Source organism: Desmodus rotundus, chromosome Y (assembly GCF_022682495.2).
Source record: "Desmodus rotundus isolate HL8 chromosome Y, HLdesRot8A.1, whole genome shotgun sequence".
Classification (NCBI taxonomy): domain Eukaryota; kingdom Metazoa; phylum Chordata; class Mammalia; order Chiroptera; family Phyllostomidae; genus Desmodus; species Desmodus rotundus.
In genome coordinates this window covers 4,754,394-4,778,764 of record NC_092332.1, presented here as the reverse complement: position 1 = coordinate 4,778,764, position 24,371 = coordinate 4,754,394, and the positions used below count along the sequence as shown (strand labels likewise).

The following is a 24,371-nucleotide window of genomic DNA, read 5'->3' as shown; positions in this document are numbered from 1 at the left end:
GAATGTTATCCTAGAAGTTGAAGATAAAATTATTAATTAAACAACCAGAGTGGTAAATCATAACTGTCATGTGAAGTTCAAGTCTGTTAATTGAATAGTGGCTTGCTCTGGACATGAATTTTTGTTCTGATAGTGCAAAAAAAAAAAAGTTTTTAGAAAGTTAGTCTCTCTACTTCTTGAAACATACTTCTTGAAAAATGAAACAAATTTAGTGTGAGTTTATACATACTGCACCTTTTGGGGTGGTTCTTATACTGAATTACATAATAATTTCTCCAGTGAAAACCCAACTATGGTGTGAGAAAAAGCTTTCAAAATAACATGCTTGTAATTTTTTTCACATCTACTATTTTTCCCTTATTTCTTACCTGCATGGGTTATTTATAATAAAGTTTCTCTTTAACAGTTTTGGAAACCTTCCTGTTTAGAATACCATCTGTTTCTGCAGTCCACACTGCTATGCTTTTGCATTTTCATGAATGTTCTGTATTTTTACACAGGACTTGTGATTTTTTCTTGTCATAGAATATAGACATACCTTGCAGATATGGTAGGTTTGGTTCCAGATAAATAAAATAAAGAAAATACTACAATCAAGCAAGTCACACAAATTTCTTCATACCCTAATTCACATAAAATTTATGTTCCAATACATCACTGTAATTTATTAAGTGTTTCTTACCATTATAAAAAGCATGTACATATCTTAGTTTAAAAATACCTTCTTGGTAAAAAAAATATATATACTTTCTTGGTAAAAAATGTGAACTACATTCATACTTCAGCCAGTCATAATCTTTTCTTGGTAGAGGTTGATAGTGATGTCAGGGTAGTGGCCACTTAATGTTGGATTGGTGTGGCAACTTCTTTTTTTTTCTATTTTTTAACATTTTTTGTTATTCAATTACAGTTGTGTGCCTTTTCTCCCCATCCCTCCACCCCACCCCACCCAAATCCCCCTCGCTCCCCCCCTCCACCCTCCCCCTGGATTTGGTCCATGTGTCCTTTATACTAGTTCCTGTAATCCCCTCTCCTCACTGTCCCCTCCCCACTCCCCTCTGTCCATTGTTAGATTGTTCTTAACTTCAATGTCTGGTTATATTTTGTTTCCTTTTTTTCTTTTTTCTATTTGTTATGTTCCAGTTAAAGGTGAGATCATATGGTATTTGTCCCTCACCGTCTGGCTTATTTCACTTAACAGAAAACAGGAATGAAGAAAGAGAGAGTGAACATTGATGGGTTGCCTGCCATATACACACCAACCTGGGATCAATCCAGCAACCAGTGTATGAGCCCTGATTGAAACTGAACCCACAACATTTTGGCTCAGGGACAACATCCTAGGCAACTGAGTCATCCATCCGGTGCTTTGCAGAATGTTTTTAATTTCTTCATTTGTTTTATTTTTTTTAATATATTTGATTATGCTATTACAGTTGTCCCATTTCTCCCCCTTCGCTCCACTCCATCCTGCCCACCCCCTCCCTCCCATATTCCCCCCGTATAGTTCATGTCCATGAATCATACATATAAGTTCTTTGGCTCCTGCATTTCCTATACTATTCTTACCCTCCTCCTGTCTATTTTCTGCCTACCATCTATGCTACCTATTCTCTGTACCTTTCCCCCCTCTCTCCCCCTCCCACTCCCCTGTTGATAACCCTCCATGTGAGCTCCATTTCTGTGGTTCTGTTCCTGTTGTAGTTGTTGGCTCAGTTTGCTTTTGTTTTTGTTTTAGGTGTGGTTGTTAATAAGTGTGAGTTTGCTGTCATTTTTACTGTTCGTATTTTTTATCTTCTTTTTCTTAGATAAATCCCTTTAACACTTCATAGAATAAGGGCTTGGTGATGATGAACTCCTTTAACTTGACCTTATCTGAGAAGCACTTTGTCTTCCCTTCCATTCTAAATGATAGCTTTGCTGGATACAGCAATCTTGGATGTAGGTCCTTGCCTTTCATGACTTGGAATACTTCTTTCCAGCCCCTTCTTGCCTGTAAGGTCTCTTTGGAGAAATCAGCTGACAGTCTTATGGGAACTCCTTTGTAGGTAACTGTGTCCTTTCCTCTTGCTGTTTCCAAGATTCTCTCATTCTGTTTAATCTTGGGTAATGTAATGATGATGTGCCTTGGTGTGTTCCTCCTTGGGTCCAGCTTCTTTGGGACTCTCTGAGCTTCCTGGACTTCCTGGAAGTCTATTTCCTTTGCCAGACTGGGGAAGTTCTCCTTCATTATTTGTTCAAATAAATTTTCAATTTTTTGTTCTTCCTCTGCTCCTTCTGGCACCCCTATAATTCAGACGTTGGAACGTTTCAAAAAGTCCTGGCGGTTCCTAAGCCTGTCCTCATTTTTTTGAATTCTTGTTTCTTCATTCTTTTCTGGTTGGATGTTTCTTTCCTCTTTCTGGTCCACACCATTGATTTGAGTCCCGGTTTTCTTCCCATCGCTATTGGTTCCCTGTACATTTTCGTTTGTTTCTCTTAGCACAGCCTTCATTTTTTCATCTAATTTGTGACCAAATTCAACCAATTCTGTGAGCTTCCTGATTACCAGTGTTTTGAACTGTGCATCTGATAGGATGGCTATCTCTTTGTTGCTTAGTTGGTTTTTTTCTGGAAATTTGATCTGTTCTTTCATTTGGGGCTTTTTTTTTTTTTTTTTTTTTTTTTTGGTCTTGGCGCGCCTGTTACATAAAGGGGGCAGAACCTTAGGTATACGGTTGGGTAATGCTGGTCGCTGCACTGTGATACTGTACATGGGGGAGGGGCCGAGAGGGAGCAATGATGCTTGCTCCACTCTCTGCTGGATTTCAATCACTGCCTCCCCTACCCACAATCAAATTGGGCCCCTGTGTTGGTGATTCTCAAGTGGGTGAGCTTGCGTAATCTCTAGTCCCCTGTGGGTTCCCCAAATGAACTCTTCTGTGAGGCTGAGAGTTTTTCCTGCTGCTACCTCAACCCCCGCAGATATTTTCAATCAGAGGTTTTAGGCTTTATGTCCCTGCACTGGAGCCCTGGGTTGGGTGGTCTGCTTCACTCCCCCGCTTTTCCTCCCGGTTTATCTATGCATGAATGTTGGGCCTCAGGGTCTGTCAGCCAGTACCATGTGGGTCTGCTAGCTGCAGCCTGGCCTGTCAGCTCCACAATCCGCCACCTCTCTGGGTCTGCAAGCCACCACCTTGCCATGAGTCCTCTCAGCCCCAGCTGCCCATCTCCACCCCTCCTACCAGTCTGGATGAATGTTCCTTCTTTATTTCCTTGGTTGTCAGACTTCCATACAGCTCAATTTTCTGTCGGTTCTGGTTGCTTTTTGTTTTTAAATTTGTTGTTGTCCTTCTTTTGGTTGTGTGAGGAGGCACAGTGTATCTACCTATGCCTCCATCTTGGCTGGAAGCCCAGTATGTTTTTAATTTAGATTGCTTAGATTCATAAGAGGAACTACTATGTATTGCTGCTACAACCCTTTGAAATATGTTTCTTAAAAACATTTGAAAGTCAAAATGATGCCTTGACCCATGGGCTGCACAATACATGTTGTGTAAGCAGGCATGAAACCAACATTAATCTCATTGTACATCCCTAGCAGAGCTGTTGGGTAACCAGATCCCTTGTCAGTGAGCTGTAAGAGTTTGAAAGGAACCTTGCCTTCTGAGCAGAAGGTCCCTTAACAGTGGGATTACAACCTTCAGTAAACCATGGTGGAAACAGATGTGCTGTCATCCAGGCCTTGTGTTTCCATTTATATTGCTCAGGCAGAGTAGATTTAGCATAACTCTTATGGGCCTTAGGAGTTTCAGATTGTACGTGAACATTGACTTCAGCTTAAAGTTAGCAGCTGCACTGACCTCTTAACGAGAGTTAGCCTGTGCTTTGAAGCTTTGAAGCCAGGCATTGACTTCTCCTCTCAGACTATAAGATGTAACCCCATTCTGTTTTCCACAGTGGCTGTACCAGTCTGCATTCCCACCAACAGTGCACGAGGGTTCCATTTTCTCCACAAAGAGAAACGAGCCTGTGTTGTTTGTTCATTTATTGATGATGGCCATTCTGACAGGTGTGAGGTGGTATGTGGCAGCTTCCTCCAATATAAGGCTGTTGCGTCTACACTGGAACTTGTTGAGTGGACCCCCTTCATTAATCTTCCTTGCTAGATCTTGTGGCTAACCTGAGGCAGCTTCTACATCAGCAGTTGCTTGCACACTGATTTAATGGAGGCAGCCTCTTAAACCTCTTGAGCCAACCTCTGCTAGCTTCAAGCTTTTCTCGTGCAGCTTGCTCACCACTGTCAGCCTTCACAGAAGTGAAGAGAGACGGGACTTTGAGTGCAGTAAGCTTTGGCTTCAAGCAATGTTGAGGCTCTTGGATCTTCTCTGCAGACCACTGGAGCCTCCTGTGCAGCACTGAGTCTTTCACTTTCCTGTCATTGCAGTCTTCACTGCAATAGCACTCTTCATTTCTTTCAAAACCTTTTTCTTAGCATTCACAGCTTGAGTCTTTGTTGTAGGAGGACTGACTAGCTTTGGACCTATCATGGCCTTGCTCACTGAGTTTAATATTATCTAGATTTTGTTTTAAAGTGCGATACTCTTTCTTTACCCTGAACTCTTAACAGTTTATTGTATTGTTGTTGCTCAATTTTAATATTGTGGTGTCTCCAGAAATGGGAGTCACCAAAGATCACTCATTGTTGATATTTTATAATAATATTTGTAATATAATCAAAAAGTTTGAAATATTGTGAGAATTACCAAAATGTGACACAAAGACCCAAAGTAGCATGTGCTGTTGTAAAAATGTCAATAAACTTACTTGATTCAGAGTTGCTACAGATGTTCAATTAAGTAAGAAATCTGAAGAGCTCATTAAGCTAAATGCAGTACAATGGGATATGCAGTACATTATTTTTAGGAAAATTTTATAACTTCTCATTTTACCCTGTTAAGTAAAGCTATACTAAAGGACTGCAGATGTGATTGCATTATAGTATTTGTTCTGGGTTTTGCATCTATATTCCTCTTATGACATCTGTTTCTTAAGTGATGTTTGTTTTATTTTGGTTGTAGTTAGAGCATCTTTGCTGTAAGATTTTAAAATTTTAATTAGATTGATTTAGTACTGGTTCCCTTGCTAGTGTATCTCATTCAGTATGGATATTTATACTTTCCATTGCTTGACTTTTCTTCATATTCCTATTTTATCTGTTATAGAGCTATATATAGAGGCAGAATTTTAGTAGTTCCCACTTGTGTTATTACCTACTCATTTTTCATACTGTGGATATTAAATAAGCTTGAGCCACTAACTGGCATAAAAACATTTCAAGAACAATTAAGCACTTGAACCATATTTTATTGTGTTTGAAAAAGTTGCCCTGGCTAGTGTATCTCTTCATAGAGATACACTATTGAGTGCTGGCCTGGGAATCAAAGGGTCACCAGTTCCATTCCTACTCAGGGCACAGGCCAGGGTTGTGGGCCAGGTTCCCTGTTGGGGGGTGTCCAAGAGGCAACCAGAGACGTTGATGTTTCTCTACCTTTCCTTCTCCCTCCCTTCCCCCTCTCTAAAAGTAAATAAATAAAAGTTTTAAAAAAGAACATATTATTTATGTTATATATCATCTGTCTTAGAAGTAACACATACATAAACTAAATTATATTTTGTGTAAAATAGAAACAATCACTGATATATAATTCACCATGAAACCAATTTTTTATTATGTGGACATTATAATTAACTAATTGCATTTGTATAATTCAGACATTTGAATTCTCCCTCTATCAGCCTCAAACGGGATTTATTAATTGTTAAATATAAAAGTCTGTTGAATTTCTAAATTATCAATTTTATATTTCAGTTTAAAAGTTTGAAATGTATTATTTCTAAGTGTAAACATATGGTTCGTCAGACTTTGTGGGCAGATACTGAAACCATATATTGGTTTAGTATTTAAACTTAATTACTACAATGTAGTATTTAGTGGGATATGTATTTGTATATTTTATTCAGGAAAACTCAATAATTTTAAACATGTAATCAACAACCAAAAACTCCATCATAATTCCTTCTTTGTTGTAGTTAAAATTGAAGTTCCATATACTAGGGACTATTTAGGATGCTATGGTAAAAGCTGATAAATCAAGACTTAGTTTTAATTAGTCCCACCAAAAGGCCTAACTTACAAGTTTTCCTTTAGCAAATTTAAAGCCAAACGTAAAATGATAATGCACTTCATTTGTGTCATATAATATAAAATTTAAAGAAAAAACATAATTTGTTCTTCAGTATATGCAGTTGCTGATGTAGTGGTTTTGGCAAAAGTAGGTTGACAGTTTGTATGGAAAATAATACAGTAATTAATAAATAATGCAAAGATAAACTTTCACAGATTCATAACTGTAAATCTTCTTTTGTCCCACTCTGTGTATTTAAATCTCCAAAGTAGCATTTTACAATATCTGAAATAGTAATGTTTTAACATCTGTTTCATATATTTAATAAATTACTTTTGAATTTGAATAATAAGACAAACTTTTTCAAAGATTTACCAATTTTTTGTATCTGTTCTCTGAGTTAAAATTTTAAGGACTTATAAGTATCTAATGTTTAAAAGTTAAAACATTTACATTTGGGTATAATGTATCTCATAGTTTAGAATTTGTAAGTTTAGCAAGTATCCTTTAATTATCCTTTAATTAAAGGGAGGAAAAGTTAATCCAGGTAATGTTAAGTAATAATTGTATACAATATGAACATTCATGGCAGCTATACAATTCATTTTTAATTTATTACAATCTATAATTTACCAAAGTGGAGTCTTGCTAAATGTTACCGAATTGAACAAGATAATCACTTTTGATCATAGAGAGGAAGTGGTGTTTGAAAATTTTGAAGTGTTCATATAGGTATTCTGGAAGTATGGTATCATAAACAAATCTTACTATGAAAACATTGGTATCTAAACCTGGTTTTTTGCACAGATTACTGTTTTAACTTTAAGAAGAAGCTTCTAAGAAACTCTTAGAAGAAGAAACCCTTGAAGAAACTCTAAGGATGAAACATACTGATAATCTGGGTTTCCTAGTTTTTTTTTATTTTATTGTCTTTAGGTGAGAAAATATATTGGGAAATTATGAGGAGAAAGAAGTTGCTCCATAATTTATATTATTTTATCTTGTTAATTTTCTCTTCAGAGATATAAGAAATCAAATTGAATATGTGGTGAAAATAAGTTATTCTGGTTTTATTAAACAATGGATTACATATGTCATGAATGATTTTATTTTTATAAATGCCTGTGCTTAAAATAGAGTTTTCAAAATTAGTATCTGACACAGTTCTTCTACTTACTATTTTTCAGGAATTTAGGTAAAAATGGCTTGTCTAATAGTTGCATTTTTTTGGAGAAATGTCCGCCTCCAAGACCACCAACTTCACCATACCCTCCTTTGCCAAAGGACAAATTGAATCCACCTACACCTAGTATTTATGTGAGTTTTATTAACTAATTAGACACACATCAAATGCTTGAATTTGTCTTTTAAAGATACATTTTAAAACAGTGTAAATTAAGTGGATTTCAGAAGGTTAGGTAATATTTCATTGTTTTCTCAGTAGATGAATATTTCACAAAAACATATTTGTATGCTAGAGGGTAGATGACAGCTGTTATCACTCAGTCTAAATATGGCCAATGCCTATTTTTATACATAAAAATTTTAGATTAAACATACAAGGTGATATATATATGTTACCTCTGATTGTTTTGCACTAGTTTAGTATTTGCGAAAGAGAATATGTAGTTCATAAAACTAAAACCATTTATTCTGTTTTTTACGGAAAATGTTGACCACTTGTGTATTCAGAAACAGTGTTTCAAGAATTTAAATTTAAGTGTTTTCTCATAAATGGAATGGGATTATATATGAATAGCAAAAGATAATATCTTTTGTGTCAGTTTTTGTTAACATGTTTCTAAGCCTTCATTCTGTCACCTGCTAGTTGAATGGATCTTCAAATTCATTTGATTTTATTTGATTAAAAAGAAGAATGTTTTGATGTTGGTCAGGAAGCCTAGTTGGTTAGACCATCATCTCGTTCGACCATCATCTCATTACACCAAGGTTATGGGTTCAGTGGCTGGTCAGGGCACATACACAAAACAACCACTGAATGCATAAATAAGTGGAAAAATCTCTCTTTCTCTCTCCCATCCTCCCTCCCTCCCTTTCTCTAAAATCAGTAAATTTAAAAGAAAAATTATACCTTTAAAAAAGAGTGGTAGAGCCCTGGTTGGTGTAGCTCGGTGGATTGACCATGGGCTGTGAACCAAGGGGTCACTGGTTCAATTCCCAGTCACAGTACATGCCTGGGTGGCAGGCCAGGTCCCTAGTGGGAGCCACACAAGAGACCACCACAAACTGATATATCTCTCCCTCTCTTTCTCCCTCCCTTCCCCTCTCTCTAGAAATAAATAAAATCTTTAAAAATAAATAAATAAATAAAAGAATGGTAGAGAATTTAAACTTGGTGGGTACATGTGTTGAGAAAGTTTAAAATATAACTGTTTAATTTTAAATTTAAAACTGAGTGCTATTTTTAATTTTCAGAAATTGAAGCGTTTGATACAAAAAGTTGATATGAGTTAAATTAAAATAATTTCTTCTTTTTCTTTTTTATTCTTTACGGGAGTTTTATTCAGATGCCAGCAATCTGAGAAGATGGCGGGTTACGTACCCTCAAACACCATATTTTTTTTAAATTTATTTTTATTCAGTTACAATTGTTTGCATTTTCTCCCCATCCCTCCACCCCACCGCAGCCAGTCCCACCTCCCTCCCCCACCTCTACCCTCCCCCTTGATTTTGTCCTTGTGTCCTTTATAGTAGCTCCTATAGACTCCTCTCTCCACTCCCCTCTGGCTATTGTTACAATGTTCTTAATTTCAATGTCTCTGGTTAAATTTTGTTTGCTTTTTTCTTTTGTTCATTATGTTCCAGTTAAAGGTGACATCATATGGTATTTGTCCCTCATCCCCTGGCTTATTTCACTTAGCATAATGCTCTCCAGTTCCATCCATGCTATTGCGAAGGGTGTAAGCTCCTTCTCTCTCTCTCTCTGCTGCATAGAATTCCATTGTGTAAATGTACCATAATTTTTTGATCCACTCATTTGCTGATGGGCACTTAGGTTGCTTCCAGTACTTGGCTATTGTAAATTGTGCTGCTATGAACATTGGGGTGCACAGGTTCTTTTGGATGGGTGTTTCAGGGTTCTTAGGGTATAATCCCAGCAGTGGAATTGCTGGGTCAAAGGGCAGTACCATTTTTAGTTTTGTGAAGAAATTCCATACTGTTTTCCACAGTGGCCTCACCAGTCTGCATTCCCACCAACAGTGCACTAGGGTTCCCTTTCCTCCGCATCCTCTCCAACATTTGTTTGTTCATTTGTTTATGTTGGCCACTCTGACTGGTGCGAGATGGTACCTCATTGTGGTTTTAATTTGCATCTCTCTGATGGCGAGTGATGCTGAGTATCTTTTCATATATTTTTGGGCCCTCTGTATGTCCTTGCAGAAGTGTCTATTCAAGTCCTTTGCCCATTTTTTAATTAGGTTGTGTGTCTTCCTGGAGTGAAGTCATGTGAGTTCTTTATATATTTTGGAGATCAGTCCCTTGTCTGAGGTATCATTGGCAAATATGATTTCCCATACTGTTGGTTCTCTTTGTAATTTGGTGCTGTTTTCTTTAGCCATGCAGAAGCTTTTTACTTTGAGGAGGTCCCATTTGTATTCTTTCCTTTATGTCCCTTGCTTTAGGGGACATGTCTATGAGGATGTTGCTGCATGGAATGTCTGAGATTTTACTGCCAATATTTTTATGGTGTTATGACTTATATTTAAGTCTTTTATCCATCTTGAGTTTATTTTTGTGTATGGCGTAAGTTGGTGATCGAGTTTCATTTTTTTTGCACATAGCTGTCCAGATCTCCCAACACCATCTGTTGAAGAGGCTGTTTTTGCTCCATTTTATGCTCCTGCCTCCTTTGTCAAATATTAATTGACCGTAAAGGCTTGAGTTTATTTCTGGGCTCTCTGTTCTGTCCCATTGGTCTATATGCCTGTTTTTATGCTAGTACCAGGCTCTTTTGATTACAGTGGCCTTGTACTACAGTTTGATATCAGGTATTGTGATCCCTCCTGCTTTGTTCTTCTTCCTCAAAACTGCTGCAGCTATTCGGGGTCATTTATGGTTCCATATATTTTTTCTGAAATGTATGTTTTATATCTGTGAAATATGTCATGGGTACTCTAATAGGGATTGCATTGAATCTATAAATTGCTTTGGGTAGTATGGCCATTTTGATGATGTTAATTCTTCCAATCCATGAGCATGGTACATGCTTCCATTTGTTTGTGTCTTACTTAATTTCTTTCTTCAGTGTTGTGTAGTTTTCTGAGTACAGGTCTCTTACCTCCTTGGTTAGGTTTATTCCTAGGTACTTTATTTTTCTTGTTGCTATATCAAATGGGATTTTTTTCCTGATTACTGTTTCTGCAGTTTTGTTGGTGGTGTACAGGAATGCCTTTGATTTCTGAGTATTGACTTTGTATACAGCTGTTTTGCCATATTCATTTATTAGGTTGAGTAGTTTTTTGGTGGAGTCCATAGGATTTTCTATGTACACTATCATGTCATCTGCAAACAGTGACAGTTTCATTTCCTCCTTTCCAATTTGGATGCCTTTTATTGCTTTTTCTTATCTGATTGCTGTGGCTAGGACTTCCAGTACTATGTTGAATAGGAGTGGTGAGAGAGGGCATCCTTGTCTTGTTCCTGATCTTAGTGAGAAAGCTCCAAGTTTTTGTCCATTGAGTTTCATGTTGGCTGTAGGTCTCTCATATATGGCCTTTATTATGTTGAGGAATGCGCCCTCTACTCCCACTTTGCTGAGTGTTTTTATCAGAAATGAGTGCTGTACCTTATCAAATGCTTTTTCCGCATCGATAGATGTGATCATATGATTTTTGTCTTTGCTGTTGTTGATGTGGTGTATTATGTTTATTGATTTGTGAATATTGTACCATCCTTGCATCCCTGGGATGAATCCCACTTGCTCATGGTGTATGATCTTTTTAATGTATTGCTGGATGCAGTTTGCCAATATTTTGTTGAGGATTTTAGCATCTATGTTCATCAGCGATATTGGCCTGAAGTTTTCTTTCTTTGTTATGTCTTTATCTGGTTTTGGGATTAGGATGATGTTGGCTTCATAAAACGAGTTTCGGTGTCTTCCATCTTCTTGAATTTTTTCAAATAATCTGTGGAGGTTGGGGGTCAGCTCTCCATTAAATGCTCTGTAGAATTCTGCTGTGAAACCGTCTGGTCCAGGGCTTTTGTGTGATGGAAGCTTTTTGATTACTGCTTCAATTTCATCAGGCGTTACTGGTCTGTTCAGGCTTTCTGCTTCTTTATTGAGTTTTGGAAGGTTATATTTTTCTAGAAATTTGTCCATTTCAACTAGGTTTTCAAATTTTGGGGCATATAGTTCTTTGTAGTACTTTCTTACAATCCTTTGTATTTTGGTAGTATCCATTGTAGTCTCTCCTCTTTCATTTCTGATTGTGTTTATTTTAGTCCTCTCTCTTTTCTTCTTGATGAGCCTGCTTAAGGGCTTGTCGATTTTATCTTTTAAAAGAACTAGCTCCTGAATTCGTTGATCCTAACAATTGTCCTTTTAGTCTCTATGTCTTTTAATTCTGCTCTAGTCTTAGTAATTTCCTTCCTTCTACTTGCTCTGGGCTGTCTTTGTTGTTGTTCCTCGAGTTCTTCTAGGCGTAGTGTTAGGTTGTTTGTTTGAAATGTTTCTTATCTTTTTAAGGTTGGCCTGTATTGCTATGAACTTCCCTCTCAGGACTGCCTTTGCTGTGTCCCATAGGTTTTGGGTTGTTGTGAGTTCATTTTCATTTGTTTCCAGAAAGTTCTTGATTTCTTCCCTAATCTCGTTCTTGACCCATTCATTGTTTAATAGCATGCTATTCAGTCTCCATGTTGAGTGTTTTGGGTTTTGTCCTTTGGGGTTGGTTTCTAGTTTCAGTCCCTTGTGGTCAGAGAAAATGCTTGATATGATTTCAATTTTCTTGAATTTGTTGAGGCTTGCTTTGTGTCCTATCATGTGATCTATCTTTGAAAAAGTTCCATGGACACTAAAAAGAATGTGTATTCTGCTTCTTTGGGTTGAAAAGCTCTATATATATCAGTGAAGTCCATTTCCTCTAGGGTATTGTTAAGTGACACAATATCCTTGTTGATACTTTGTTTGGAAGACCTGTCCATTCTTGACAGTGGGTGTTAAAGTCCCCTAGTATAATTGTGTTGCTGTCAGTATCTTTCTTGAAGTCCTCCAAGATTTTCTTTATGTATTTGGGTGCTCCTATGTTGGGTGCATATATATTTACAATGTTTATGTCTTCTTGGTGGATTCTTCCTTTGAGTATTATGAAGTGACCTTCTGGGTCTCTCTTTATGGCCCTTCTTTGGAAGTGTATTTTGTCTGATATGAGTACTGCTACCCCTGCTTTTTTTTCCTGTCTGTTTGCTTGGAAAATTTGTTTCCAGCCCTTCACTTTCAGTCTGTGTAAGTCTTTTGTCCTGAGATGGGTCTCTTGTAGGCAGCATATGTGTGGGTCATGCTTTCTTATCCATTAAGCTATTCTATGTCTTTTGATTGGAGCATTTAATCCATTTACGTTTAAGGTTATTACTGATAGGTAGTTACTCATTACCATTTTTTCCTACCTGTGTTCCTGTCTCTTTCTATTTTCTTTCCTTTCCTTACAGCATCCCCTTTAGCTTCTCTTTGCAGAGCTGGTTTGGTGGAGGTATATTCTTTTAGACTTCTTTTGTCTGGGAAACTCCCTATTTGGCCTTCTATCTTGATTGAGAGCCTTGCTGGGTAAAGTAGTCTTTGTTGCAGTCCTCTGGTTCTCATTACTTGGCATATTTTTTGGCATTCTCTTCTGGCTTGGAGCTTTTCCATTGAGAAGTCAGTTGCTAACCTTATCGGGCCTCCCTTGTATGTTACTTCCTGTTTCTCCCTTGCTGCCTTTAACATCGTCTCTTTGTCTTGGAATTTTGCCATTTTAATCATGATGTGGCTTGCAGTGGGCCTCTTTGGGTTCCTCTTGATTGGGACTTTCTGTGATTCCTGGCTTTGTGTGACTTTTTCTCTCATCAAACTAGGGAAATTTGCCGTCATTACTTTTTGAAACAGGTTTTCTATCCCTGCTGTTCCACTTCTCCTTCTGGCATTCCTATTATACGGATATTATTAAGTTTCTTGTTGTCCTGCATTTCCCTTAATCCCTCTTCATTCTTTCTGAGCCTCTTTTCCTTTTCTTGTTCATTTTGGGTGTTTTTTCTACCTTGTCCTCCAGCTCGCTGATCCGATCCTCTGCTTCATGAAGTCTGCTTTTCATTCCTTCTACTGTGTTCTTCAGTTCAGAAATTGTATTCTTCATTTCCTCTTGGCCCTTGTTGATAGTTTCTATTTCCTTTTTCATGTTGATATAGTTTGCAGTGAGTTCATTGTAGTTTCCCTGTAGTTTTTGGCAATTCTGTATGAACTCATTAAGCTTCCTCATAACCAGTTCCTTGAACTCAGTATCTGGTAGTTGTCTTGCCTCTTTTTTATTTAGAATTGTTTCTGAGACTTCCCCCTTTCCTTTCGTTTGGGGATTGTTTCTTTATCTTCCCATTGTTTGAAAAGACTCTTCCTGTTAGCCTCTGCTTCTTAAGTTGCTCTGTTTTGAATCTCTGGGTTTATGTCGTAAACTTCTGTGGTAGAATACCTGTGAGATTTAGTGGTACAGTCTCCTTGATCTCCTTTTCTTACTCATATTAGGCTGTAGTTCATGTTGGCTCTGTGTATGTCTTTGGTTTTTGGTTCTTGTTGGGTCTTTCTTTGGTGGGTCTTTCCCACCAGCTGGTTATCTCTGGGTCAGTCTGTCCCCCACCTCTTGTCTTCTGCTGCCCAGGTGTGGGCAGGTTGTGTTGGAGCTGGCTCTTCCATGTTTACAATGTTTGAGGCTTTTCTCTTTCTCTTGTTCAGTTGTTTGTTCTCACTATGTAGTTGTATCTCCAGATAGGTTCTGGGTTGAGTTAGTGTGACTTCTACTCCCTCCTTCACCTTCTTCTGTTCTTATCTGTTGGTGATTCCTTTGTTGGTGGGTTTCCTCTTCCAGGAGGAATCCTGGTGTTCCCAGTTTCTACCCACTCTTTTTTTATGGTAGGCCTTCTCTGGGCTATGGGTGTGTGTGCAGAGCCTTCCTTGATTCATACTCTCCCTGGTTCCTGTGGTCTCAGTTCCCTCCAAGATGAGGTCAGACACTCCCATTCGCTGGGCACCCTCCCCCGGGTGGTGCCTATAGTCTCAGCTCCCTCTGAGATGAGATGCAGGCACTCCCCAGTCACCAGGCACACTCCCGGTCACTGGGCTCTCTCTACCATGTGGTACCTGTAGTCTCAGCTCCCTCTGAAATGAGGTGGAGGCACCCCCCGGTGGATAGGCACACTCCCTGGTAGCTTGTCTACTCCCGGTCACTGGGCACCCTGCCCCAGGGGGTGCCGCAGTCTTAGCTCCCTCCAAGATGAGGTGCGGGCACTCCCCAGTCGCTGGGCACCCTGCCCTGGGTGGTGCCTGTAGTCTCAGTTCCCTCCGAGATGAGCTGCACACAGTCCCCTGACGGGTGGCGGGGTGGAGAGGAGACTGGAGCTGTTTCTGCAGGGGAATTCCCCAAGTGCCCCAGAGGGTCTTTTTCTTTTTTGGAAAAATCCTCCTGCTCAATCCTGTGGCTCCCTCCATACAAGGAAGGGCTTGTCCTCTCACACAGTCCACGTCTCTAGCTAGGCCAGGGGCTGTCCGGGTCTGGGTCATATGCAGCCTAACTTTCAGCTCTCCTTGGCCAGCGCCCAAGGTCTCCCTGGGTTTTCCACTTCGACCTCATTCCCCTCCCTGCGACTTCAGGCAACCAGGTCTCTCACAGTGTTGCTCAGGCTTTCTTTGGCAGCAGAGGGGGCCGTTAACCCAGCTCTCTCCCAGGAGTACTGTGGCAGGCCCAGCAGGGGCAGGCCTCGGGCTGCAGCCGCCCTGGTCCCCTGATTGATCCCAGGGATCTTTTTGTCCTGAAGCAATCCCCTTACCTTCTGTTTTCTCAGGGTCCTCTGTACTTTTTAGTCTCCTATCTTCATAAACGCTGGGCTGCTTTTGGCTGTTCGCTTTGTTTCTTAGTAGAATGTGTAGATGATGTTTCACCCAGGTGCAGGGGGAAGTTAATTCCGCTCCCACCTATTTCACCGCCATCTTCTCCCTCTTTCAAAAACCATCTTAACATTTTCCTAAATTAAAATAACCTCTTAGTTTTTCCCCAGTTTCTGTTGTCCATCCTTAGCATTGCCCTTAACACACAAGTTAAGATAAAAAATCTCAGTTAAAAATTTAAGATTAAGATTTTAGAATGATTTTATAGATGAGAGGATTTTAGAGACTTGCTTTTTGCTTCGGTTGTGATTTTAAATGTTTTAATAAGCTAAAATTTATTGATACATTACACGATAGGAAGGTTCTGTCGTTAAGATGAAAATAAACCTTTCAAACTAAACTTTGGAACAATAAATACAAAATGCAGACTCACCTTTTGTGGGTCATAACAAATCATTCATTTTGTATTTTGATAATGGTCTTAAAACCATTGAACTTAAAATTTCACTTTTCTCACTTTTTTATACAAGAACTGTAGAATTATAATTGAAAAATAAGCTCAGGAAATATTTTTGAACGCTAAAATACTTAAATATATTTGTAAATATTGTGCTCTTAAGTGGTTAGTAACTCCATTTCGAGAATTATCTAATTTAAAATATATTTGTCTAATGGAGAAATTTATATAGTAGTTTTGTCTTAATAATTTCCTGGAAAGACTAATGATAAATACTATAAAATGTAGTGATACAATGTTAATGATTAAGATATATTTGCAGATGTTAAAATGTTTGGTTAATGAGAAATGAATACAAATTAGTAGTGTAATAGTTAATCTTATTTGAGATTTAACAAAACATTTTAATTTTACAGTTGGAAAATAAGCGTGATGCTTTCTTTCCTCCATTACATCAATTTTGTACAAATCCCAAAAACCCTGTTACAGTTATACGCGGCCTTGCTGCAGCTCTTAAATTAGGTAAGGGTGTCTTAAATATTTTCTTTTAAAAAGTTAAACATTTCTTTTGCAATTATTAATTTTTGAAAACACAGGCAGAAAGCTATCAATGATTTTAAGTTTTTGAGTTTTTAATGTTCTGTTTTACAGTGTTAATACATACTGTCAATATTGATTATTGGTGGATATATAGTTAAATTTTTAGTTTTTAATTTAGTGTCATTATGCAGCATGAGTAGGCTAGGTAAGATAACCAAGATCCTTTTCTGTATAAAATACATGTAAAATTAGATCCACCTTATAAATTCTCCCACCCCTTGTTACACCTCATGATGGTTAGATCTGGTGCTTCAAGGGGCTACTATGACAATGTGGTACCAAATCCATTTTCTTTTAAAAGTGCTTTTGAAGTGTTCATTGTTTGAAATTCAATTTTATTAATTAATGCAATTTATTTATTTATGGAGACCTTGGACTTTTCTCAACCAAAACTTTGGTAGAAGCTAACAATGAACATGTGGTAGAAGTAAGGACACAATTGTTGCAACCCTCTGATGAAAACTGGGATCCCACTGGAACAAAGAAAATCTGGCGTTGTGAAAGTAATAGATCTCATACTACAATTGCTAAGTATGCACAGTACCAGGCTTCCTCCTTCCAGGAATCATTGAGAGTAAGTGTTTATTTCCTGGATATTATTTCCCTAAGTGCATATTACTTTTTAACAATCTGTTTAGTTTATGTAATTAGGTTTTATACATGCTGTAACATACACATTATTAAAGATTTTAAAAATTTAAACAAATAGTTCATAAAATATTGTTAATAGAGAAATTTGCAATCTTATAAGACAACCCTCTACTTTTGAAATGTTTTTATTTAGAATTTTAAATAGTTTACTGAAAGCTGAAGAATGATTTTAACGTGAAGAAAATTATGTGACTAGCTCTCATTTTCTTTTGGTCAATGAAAAATTGTTTGTATTTTGTTTCATCCGAAAGAAACTTCTATAGGAAAAATCATCACTCTCCATGTATCAATCTTAGTTTTTAAAGAAAACTGTACCCCTAGCTGGAATGGCTCAGTGGATTGAGTGCTGGCCTGTGAACCAAAGGGTCCCAGTTCAATTCCCAGTCAGGGCACATGCCTGGGTTGCAGGCCAGGTCCCCAGTGCAGGGCACATGAGAGGCAACCATACAGTGATGTTTCTCTCCCTCTCTTACTCCCTCCATTCCCCTCTCCCTGAAAAATTTTTTTAAATCTTTAAAAAAAGAAGTCAGATCAAATGGTATTTGTTTGTGTGTGTGTGTCTGGGTTATTTTACTTCATGTGGTGTCTTCCAACTTTTTTGCATTTTTGTGGCATGTTTCACAATTTATTTTTAAAGCTAAAAAGTACTCCATTGTTGAGTATATAACACATTTTGTTACTTTCATCTATTGATAAGTATTTATATTATTTACACTTTTTGGCTTTTGTGAGTAATACAGCTGTGAATATTGTTGTGCAAAAATGTGTCAATACCTACTTTCAATTTCATGGGCTTATTGCCAGAAATTGAGTGAATAACCATACCATACAGTGATTAATGCTTAAGTTATTACAGTGTGATTTTACAGTTGCTGTATCATTTCATATTTTTATCAGTATTGAACAACACTTCTAGTTTTTATACATTATCACCAGTACTTGCCACTTTTTTAAAAATAATAGCTATTTTAAGGAGTAGGGAGTGGTATCTCATGGTTTTGATTTGCATTTCCCTAATGATCAGTGATGATCAGAATTTCTTTTGTTTATTCTCCATTTGTATGACTTTGGAAAAATATTTAGTCAGGTTCATTGCCTGGTTCTTTTTTATTAATTTTATTTATGTATATAATTTTAAAGATTTTATTGATTTACTGTTTTAGAGAAGAGGGGAAGGGAGAGAAAAACAGATAGAGAGAAACATCACTGTGTAAGAGAAACATAAATCAGTTACCTTTTATACACCCTCCACGGGGGACCTGGACTGCAAACCAGGCATGTGCCCTGACTGGGAATCAAACCATCAACCTTTCAGTTCACAGGCTGACAGTCTACTGGGCTCTCTGCCTGTTTATTAATTGGATTATTTGTTACTTGGCTGTTGGGTAGTAGGAATTCTCTCTATATCCTGAGTATTGTTCCTCATACCAGTTACATGATGTTCAAATTCCATCTAAAATGATTATGGTGTAATTGACCTTATTGATAATATGCTTTGATACATAAATTTTTTAATTCTAATGAAATGTAATTTATTTTTCTTTTGTTGGCTGTGATTTTGCTGTCGTTTTCAACAAAATCATTGCCAAAATATTTTGCCCTAATTTTTAAAAGAATATTACAGTTTTCACTCCTATGAAGGAGTTTTTGATCCATTTTTTAGTGCATTGTAGTGTGTGATGTAGTGTAGGTAAAATGGTCCAACTTCATTGTTCTCTACGTAGATGTCTAGTTTTCCTATACTATTTGTTCAAAAGCATTGTCCAGTTTGCCCCTGATTAGTTTTGTCATTCTCATGAAAACTCAGTTGTCAATAAATGATAGGTTTTATTTCCAGGTTCTTATTCCAACATACTGCTTTTGTGTTGATACTGCATTCTTTTATTTATTCATTACAAAAATTTTTGAAATCAGAAAATGTTTGACCCCCCAGCTTTGTTCTTCTATGTCAGATTGTTTTTACCACCTGCATTCCTTAAGACTTAATATGGATTTTAAGATGGGTTTTGTTATTTCTGGGAGAAAAAACATTGTAATTTTAATGTGGGTTACATTTAATATGTAGATTTCTTTGGATAGTATTGACATCTTAACAGTATTTATTTTTCCAAACCATGAATTCTTATCTTTTTCATAATGTTACAGTGTAAGTATTTAGTCATTGATCATTGGGTGTTAATGTTATTTGTGTGTTTTTTGTATGTGGATATCGTGAACTTGAAGGGTTTATCTTCCATATTTGTAGGGGGGTCTTTTATTCTGTTGATGTGATTATTTAATTTCATCACTTTGGGGGGGGTTGGTTGTTTGTTTAATTGTGAGGAATTAATCAGTCTTTGAATATAATCCTTCTAATATGTTGCTGAATTCTCTTCATTCATATTTTTTTGGATAATTACTTATAAGTTTTTGAAGAACCTTTGTTTCAGGTGACAGGGCAATGCCAGACTTTTAAAATGAAAGTTTTTTGTTCTTCAGAAATTTTTGAAAACTCCCAGTATTAGGTAAAATGGAGACCAATCTTTTGGTCAGACCCTAAATATTTTAGATTTTTGTAAAGCAGGTATGCTTGGATGTCCCTGTGTTGAAGTAAAGAATTTGGAATTAATTTTCTCCATCATTCCGATGAAGTCTGCAGCATACATTGAAATGAATAGAAAAGTACAAATAAGACAATAATAGAGTCCCTCATGTTTTAAAGTTGTCTAATATTTCTTGATTTTTTTTTTCTTGCTATAATGCTATACATCTGTTACTCGACAAGGGTTTTTATTCTTAGGTTTTTCAGATTTACTTTTTCAAGGAGGAAAATTGTGTGTTTTTTTCTTGCCCACAATTTTGGCAGATGTCACCTATACACCATTTCCTTTCATACAGCTTTTTTGGTGTATAATGAACATAACATGTAATTCACCCATTTCAGGTGAACAGTTGAATGGCTTTTAGAGTAATTGTAGTTGTGCGATCATCAATATAATCAAGTGTCTGTACATTTCCCTCATTATGCATTAATGTATATTGAATTATATAATATGTGGTCTTTAATCACTGGGCACCCCTTTATTTAATACTCAGCCAAGCATATTTTTTCAGTGCTTTTGTGAGAGACACCCACACACACACATATGCACACACAGAGACAAAGAGACAGAGAGAGGAGTCAAGAGAGAAACATCAATGTGACAGAGAAATAGTGATTGGTTGCCTCCTGTATGTGCCCCTGTGTGCCCTGTCTTGCAGTAAAATTCACAACCTACGTATGTGCCCTAGCCAAGAATAGAATCTACAAAATTTTGGTGTATATGAGACAGCATGGAAACCAACTGAGCCACACCAATCAGGGCTGGCCTCCAATTTTACATTAAAATTTTTTTAAGTATATTCAAGATGTACCAAGTGTTAGAACATTATTTCTGCTTTATTGCCAAAAAATAGTAAACAAATAAATATCATTTTAAACATTTTTTAGTCAATCATTAGCTTATAGACATTTAGGTTTTGGTGCTTTGTAGCTATTGGCAATAAAGCTGCTGTGCATCCTCATAAAGAAGAATTTTTGGAGACATGTTTTTATTTTTCTTGATACCTGACAGGATTGCTAGGTAATAAAGTAACTTGTCAAATTGTTTTACAAAATGGAAGCACCATATTAATATATTCCCACCATTAATATCAAAGAATTGCTTTTTCAAATATATTTTATTGATTGTTATTACAGTTGTCCTAAGTTTTCCCCTTTGCTTCCCTCCACCAGTCACCCCTATTCCCTCCAAGAACCCTTTGCTCTGAGTTACATCCATGGATCATGCATATAAGTTGTTTGGCTACTCCATTGCCTATACTGTTGTTAACATCCCCCTGTCTATTTGTTTTTAATTTATTTTTTATTGTTCAGTTACAGTTGTCTTCATTTGTCCCCTGTTGGTCTCCTGTTACTGTCAAGCCCTGCTCCCAAAGATAAGCCCTACCTCATTGTCCTTGTTCATGAGTCCTTTGTATCTGTTCACCTTCTTTCACCCTTTATCACCCAGCCTCACCCATCTGGTCACTGTCAGTTTGATTTTCCTATCACGTCACTGGTTCTTTTTTTCTTGATTGTTTTGTTGATTAGGTTCCACTTACAGGTGAGATCATATGGTATTTATCTTTCACCGCCTGCCTTGTTTCATTTACCATAATGCTCTCCAGTTCCATCCATGCTGTCAGGAAGGGTAGGGCTTCCTTCTTTCTCTCTGCTGCGTAGTATTCCATTGTGTAAATGTGCCATAATTCGTTGATCCACTGATTTACTGACGTGCACTTAAGGAGTTTCCAGCACATGACTATTGTAAATAACACTGCTATGAACATTGCATGCGTAGGTTCTTTTGAAATGGTGATTTAAAATTCTTAAGGTTAAATCTCAACCATGGAATTGTGGGTCAAAAGACAAGTTCCATTTTTAGCTTTTTGAGGAAATTCCATACTGTTTTCCACAGTGGCTGCACCAGTCTGCATTCCCACCAATGGCGTACTAGGGTTCCCTTTTCTCTACAACTTCATCAGCACTTGTTTGTTGATTTGGTTATGATGGCCATTCTGACAGGTGTGAAGTGGTATCTCACTGTGGTTTTAATTTGTATCTCTCTGATGGTTAGCAATGTTGAACTCCTCTCATCTGCCTGCAGATCCTCTCTGTGTCCTCCTTGGCAAACTATCTGTTCAGATCCTTTGTCCATTTTTTAATTGGATTGTCTTGCTAGTGTGAAGTTCTTCATATATTTTGGAAAGTAATTATTTGTCCAAGGTATTACCAGCAAGTATGTTTTCCCATACAATTCATTACCTTTTGATTTTGCTAATGTTTTCTTTAAGGTTTTTAATTTCATGTAGTCCCATTTGTTTATTCTTCCCTTTATGTCCCTTGCTCTAGGGGACATATAAGTAAAAATATTACTGTGTGGAATATCTGAGATTTTTGCTGCCTGTGTTCTCCTTTGGACTTTTATGGTGTCACAACTTAAGTCTTCTAATCACCTTGAGCTTACTTTTGTATATTGTGCAAGTTAGTGGTCTTGTTTCATTTTGCTTGCATGTATTTGTCCACATCTTCCCACACCCTTTATTGAAGAGGCTATTTTTACTCCATTGTATCCTTCTGCCCTCTTTTACGAATATTAATTGACCCTAGAGACTTGGGCTTATATCTGGGCTCCCTGTTCTGTTCCATGGATTTGGGATGGTTGTGCTCTCATTTTCATGTGTTTCAAGTTACCTTTTCATTTCTTGCTTGATCTCATTATTAATCCATTCATTGTTTAGAAACATGTTATTTATTTTTCCATGTTTTTTTCATGTTTTTAATTTTTTTTGCAATGATTAATTTCTAATTTCATACCAGTATGGTCAGAAATTGCTTTATACAATTGTAGTCATTTTAAATGTGTTGATAGTAGTTTTGTGTTGTAACATGTGGTCTGTCCTAGAAAATGCTCCATGTGCACCTGAAAATAATTTATATTCTGCTACTTTGGGGTGAAATGCTCTGAAGTTATTCAATCTGTCTGACCCTAGTATGTCATCTAAAGCCACCATTATTATCTTGTTGATATTTTGCCTGGGAGATTTATCTATTGATATTGATGAATGGGGTTTATTGTTTGTTTGTTTTAAGATTTATTGATTGGTTGACTGATAGAGGGAAAGGGAGTGAGAGAGGGAGAGAAACATCAGTGAGTCTTTGCCTCTCACACGCCCCCTACTAGAGAACCTGGCCCACAACCCAGGCATGTGCCCTGACTGGGATTTGGACCCGTGACCACTTGGTTTGTACTCCAGCACTCAACCACCTGAACCGCAGCAGCAGAACATTATTTCCCTTTTAATGTTTATTTATTGGTTTTATAGAGAAGGGGAAAGGGAGAGAAAAATATTGACTTACTGTTACACATATTTATTTATTCATTAGGTGATTCTTGTGTGTGCCCTAACTAGGGATCAAATGTAAAACCTTGGCAATATTTTTACAATATAATTGATTGAGCTGCCTGGTCAGGGCAATTGTTATTTGTTCAAATACTTTCTCAGTCCTTTGCGCAGTCTCTTCTCCTTCCACCTATAAGGCAGATGTTCCACTTCATGGTATCCCAAACGTTGTATGAAATGACCTCATTTTTTAAAAATTGTTTTTCTTTTTTTTCTGCTGTTATTGGGTGTTTTTTTCGACCTTGTATTCCAAATCACTGATTGAATTCCTCTGATTCATGAAACTTATTGTTTATTCATTCCAGTGTGTTTTTGTATTTCAGATATTCTCCATTTTTGACTGGCCCTTTAGTGTTTCTACATTCTTTTTCATGCTGTTGAGCATTTTTATAACATAACCATTAGTTTCAATTTTGTAACTGATAAATATTTTGCCTCCGTTTCATTTAGCTCATTTTGTGTAGAACTCACCTGTTCTTTCATTTGGGGCATGTTTCTTTGTCTTCCCATTTTGGACTGTGTATAGTGGCCCACCCAGCATTATGGAGGTGTCCTTTGGGACCCAGTGGCACAGTCTCCTTGATCACTTGAGCTGGGTGCTCTGGGATGTCCCTCATGTGTGTTATTTGGGACCTCCTGTAATTGAGTCTTGATTGCTGTTGGCCTGTTTGTGTGTGAGAACATCCCTTAGACTAAGTGATTGTGAGGCTCAGCCCTAACATACTGTGCAAGCTGCTAACCACATGAAGTGGAATTCACCTGAGCAGGGAGTGGCGCCTGCAGAGATCTCCCATTGGATTTGCCACTTGTGAAGCTAATGGGATTCTGCTCTATCCGTGTCTGAAGCTAGGCACTGAGTGTGTTGGTTCTGGACCTCTTGAGAGGGACTCTGGTGCAACCTAGTGTCAGGCAACTTTCTCCTATATCTGGCTCTGGGCCACCTATTTGGAGCTATCAGCAGTCCACAGTTTGTAGCTCTCACTGCCTTCATAAACTGTTATAAAGAACAAGCTGTGCACCATGGTCACCTTTTACCAGGACTGAGCCCAGTAGGCTATTCAGTAAAAGTCCCAAGACACCCCAAAGTCTGCCTCTGCCTGCCAGGTACATGTTAGGTTCTTTCACTAAAACTGCCTTCAGCTGCACTCTGAAGAAGGTCATCAACTCCACAGGGTGTTGCAAAAGTGATTCCAGCTAATGGGGCTATTTCTTATTCCCACCCAGACTGATGCTGAATGGAGGGCAGTACTCTGCCCAAGAAAGATGACATCAGTCTCAATGTGGCTTCTTCTGTATATCCTTAGTTTTAAGACCTCAGTTCAGATAGACTTCAATTGGTTTATAGCATGTTGTTCTACAGTTTATTTGCAACTCAGTTTGCTTCTGGAAGGAGGTTAGTGTAGCTTCCACCTAATCTGTTGCTATCTTGGAATTTCCATCTTCATTT

The 24,371-nt window shown here is 37.5% G+C and overlaps 1 protein-coding gene across 6 annotated transcripts in view; it reads left to right on the top strand.

Annotated features, from left to right (window-relative positions):
* LOC139440591 (lysine-specific demethylase 6A-like) overlaps nt 1-24,371 on the top strand; it is a 252,814-nt gene that overhangs the window by 190,623 nt on the left and 37,820 nt on the right. For all 6 annotated transcript variants that reach the window (XM_071220416.1, XM_071220418.1, XM_071220417.1 and 3 more), the window contains 3 exons: nt 7,355-7,484; nt 16,126-16,231; nt 16,678-16,883. In XM_071220416.1, coding sequence (XP_071076517.1) covers nt 7,355-7,484; nt 16,126-16,231; nt 16,678-16,883 — 442 coding nt within the window. The remainder of the gene's footprint in view (nt 1-7,354; nt 7,485-16,125; nt 16,232-16,677; nt 16,884-24,371) is intronic.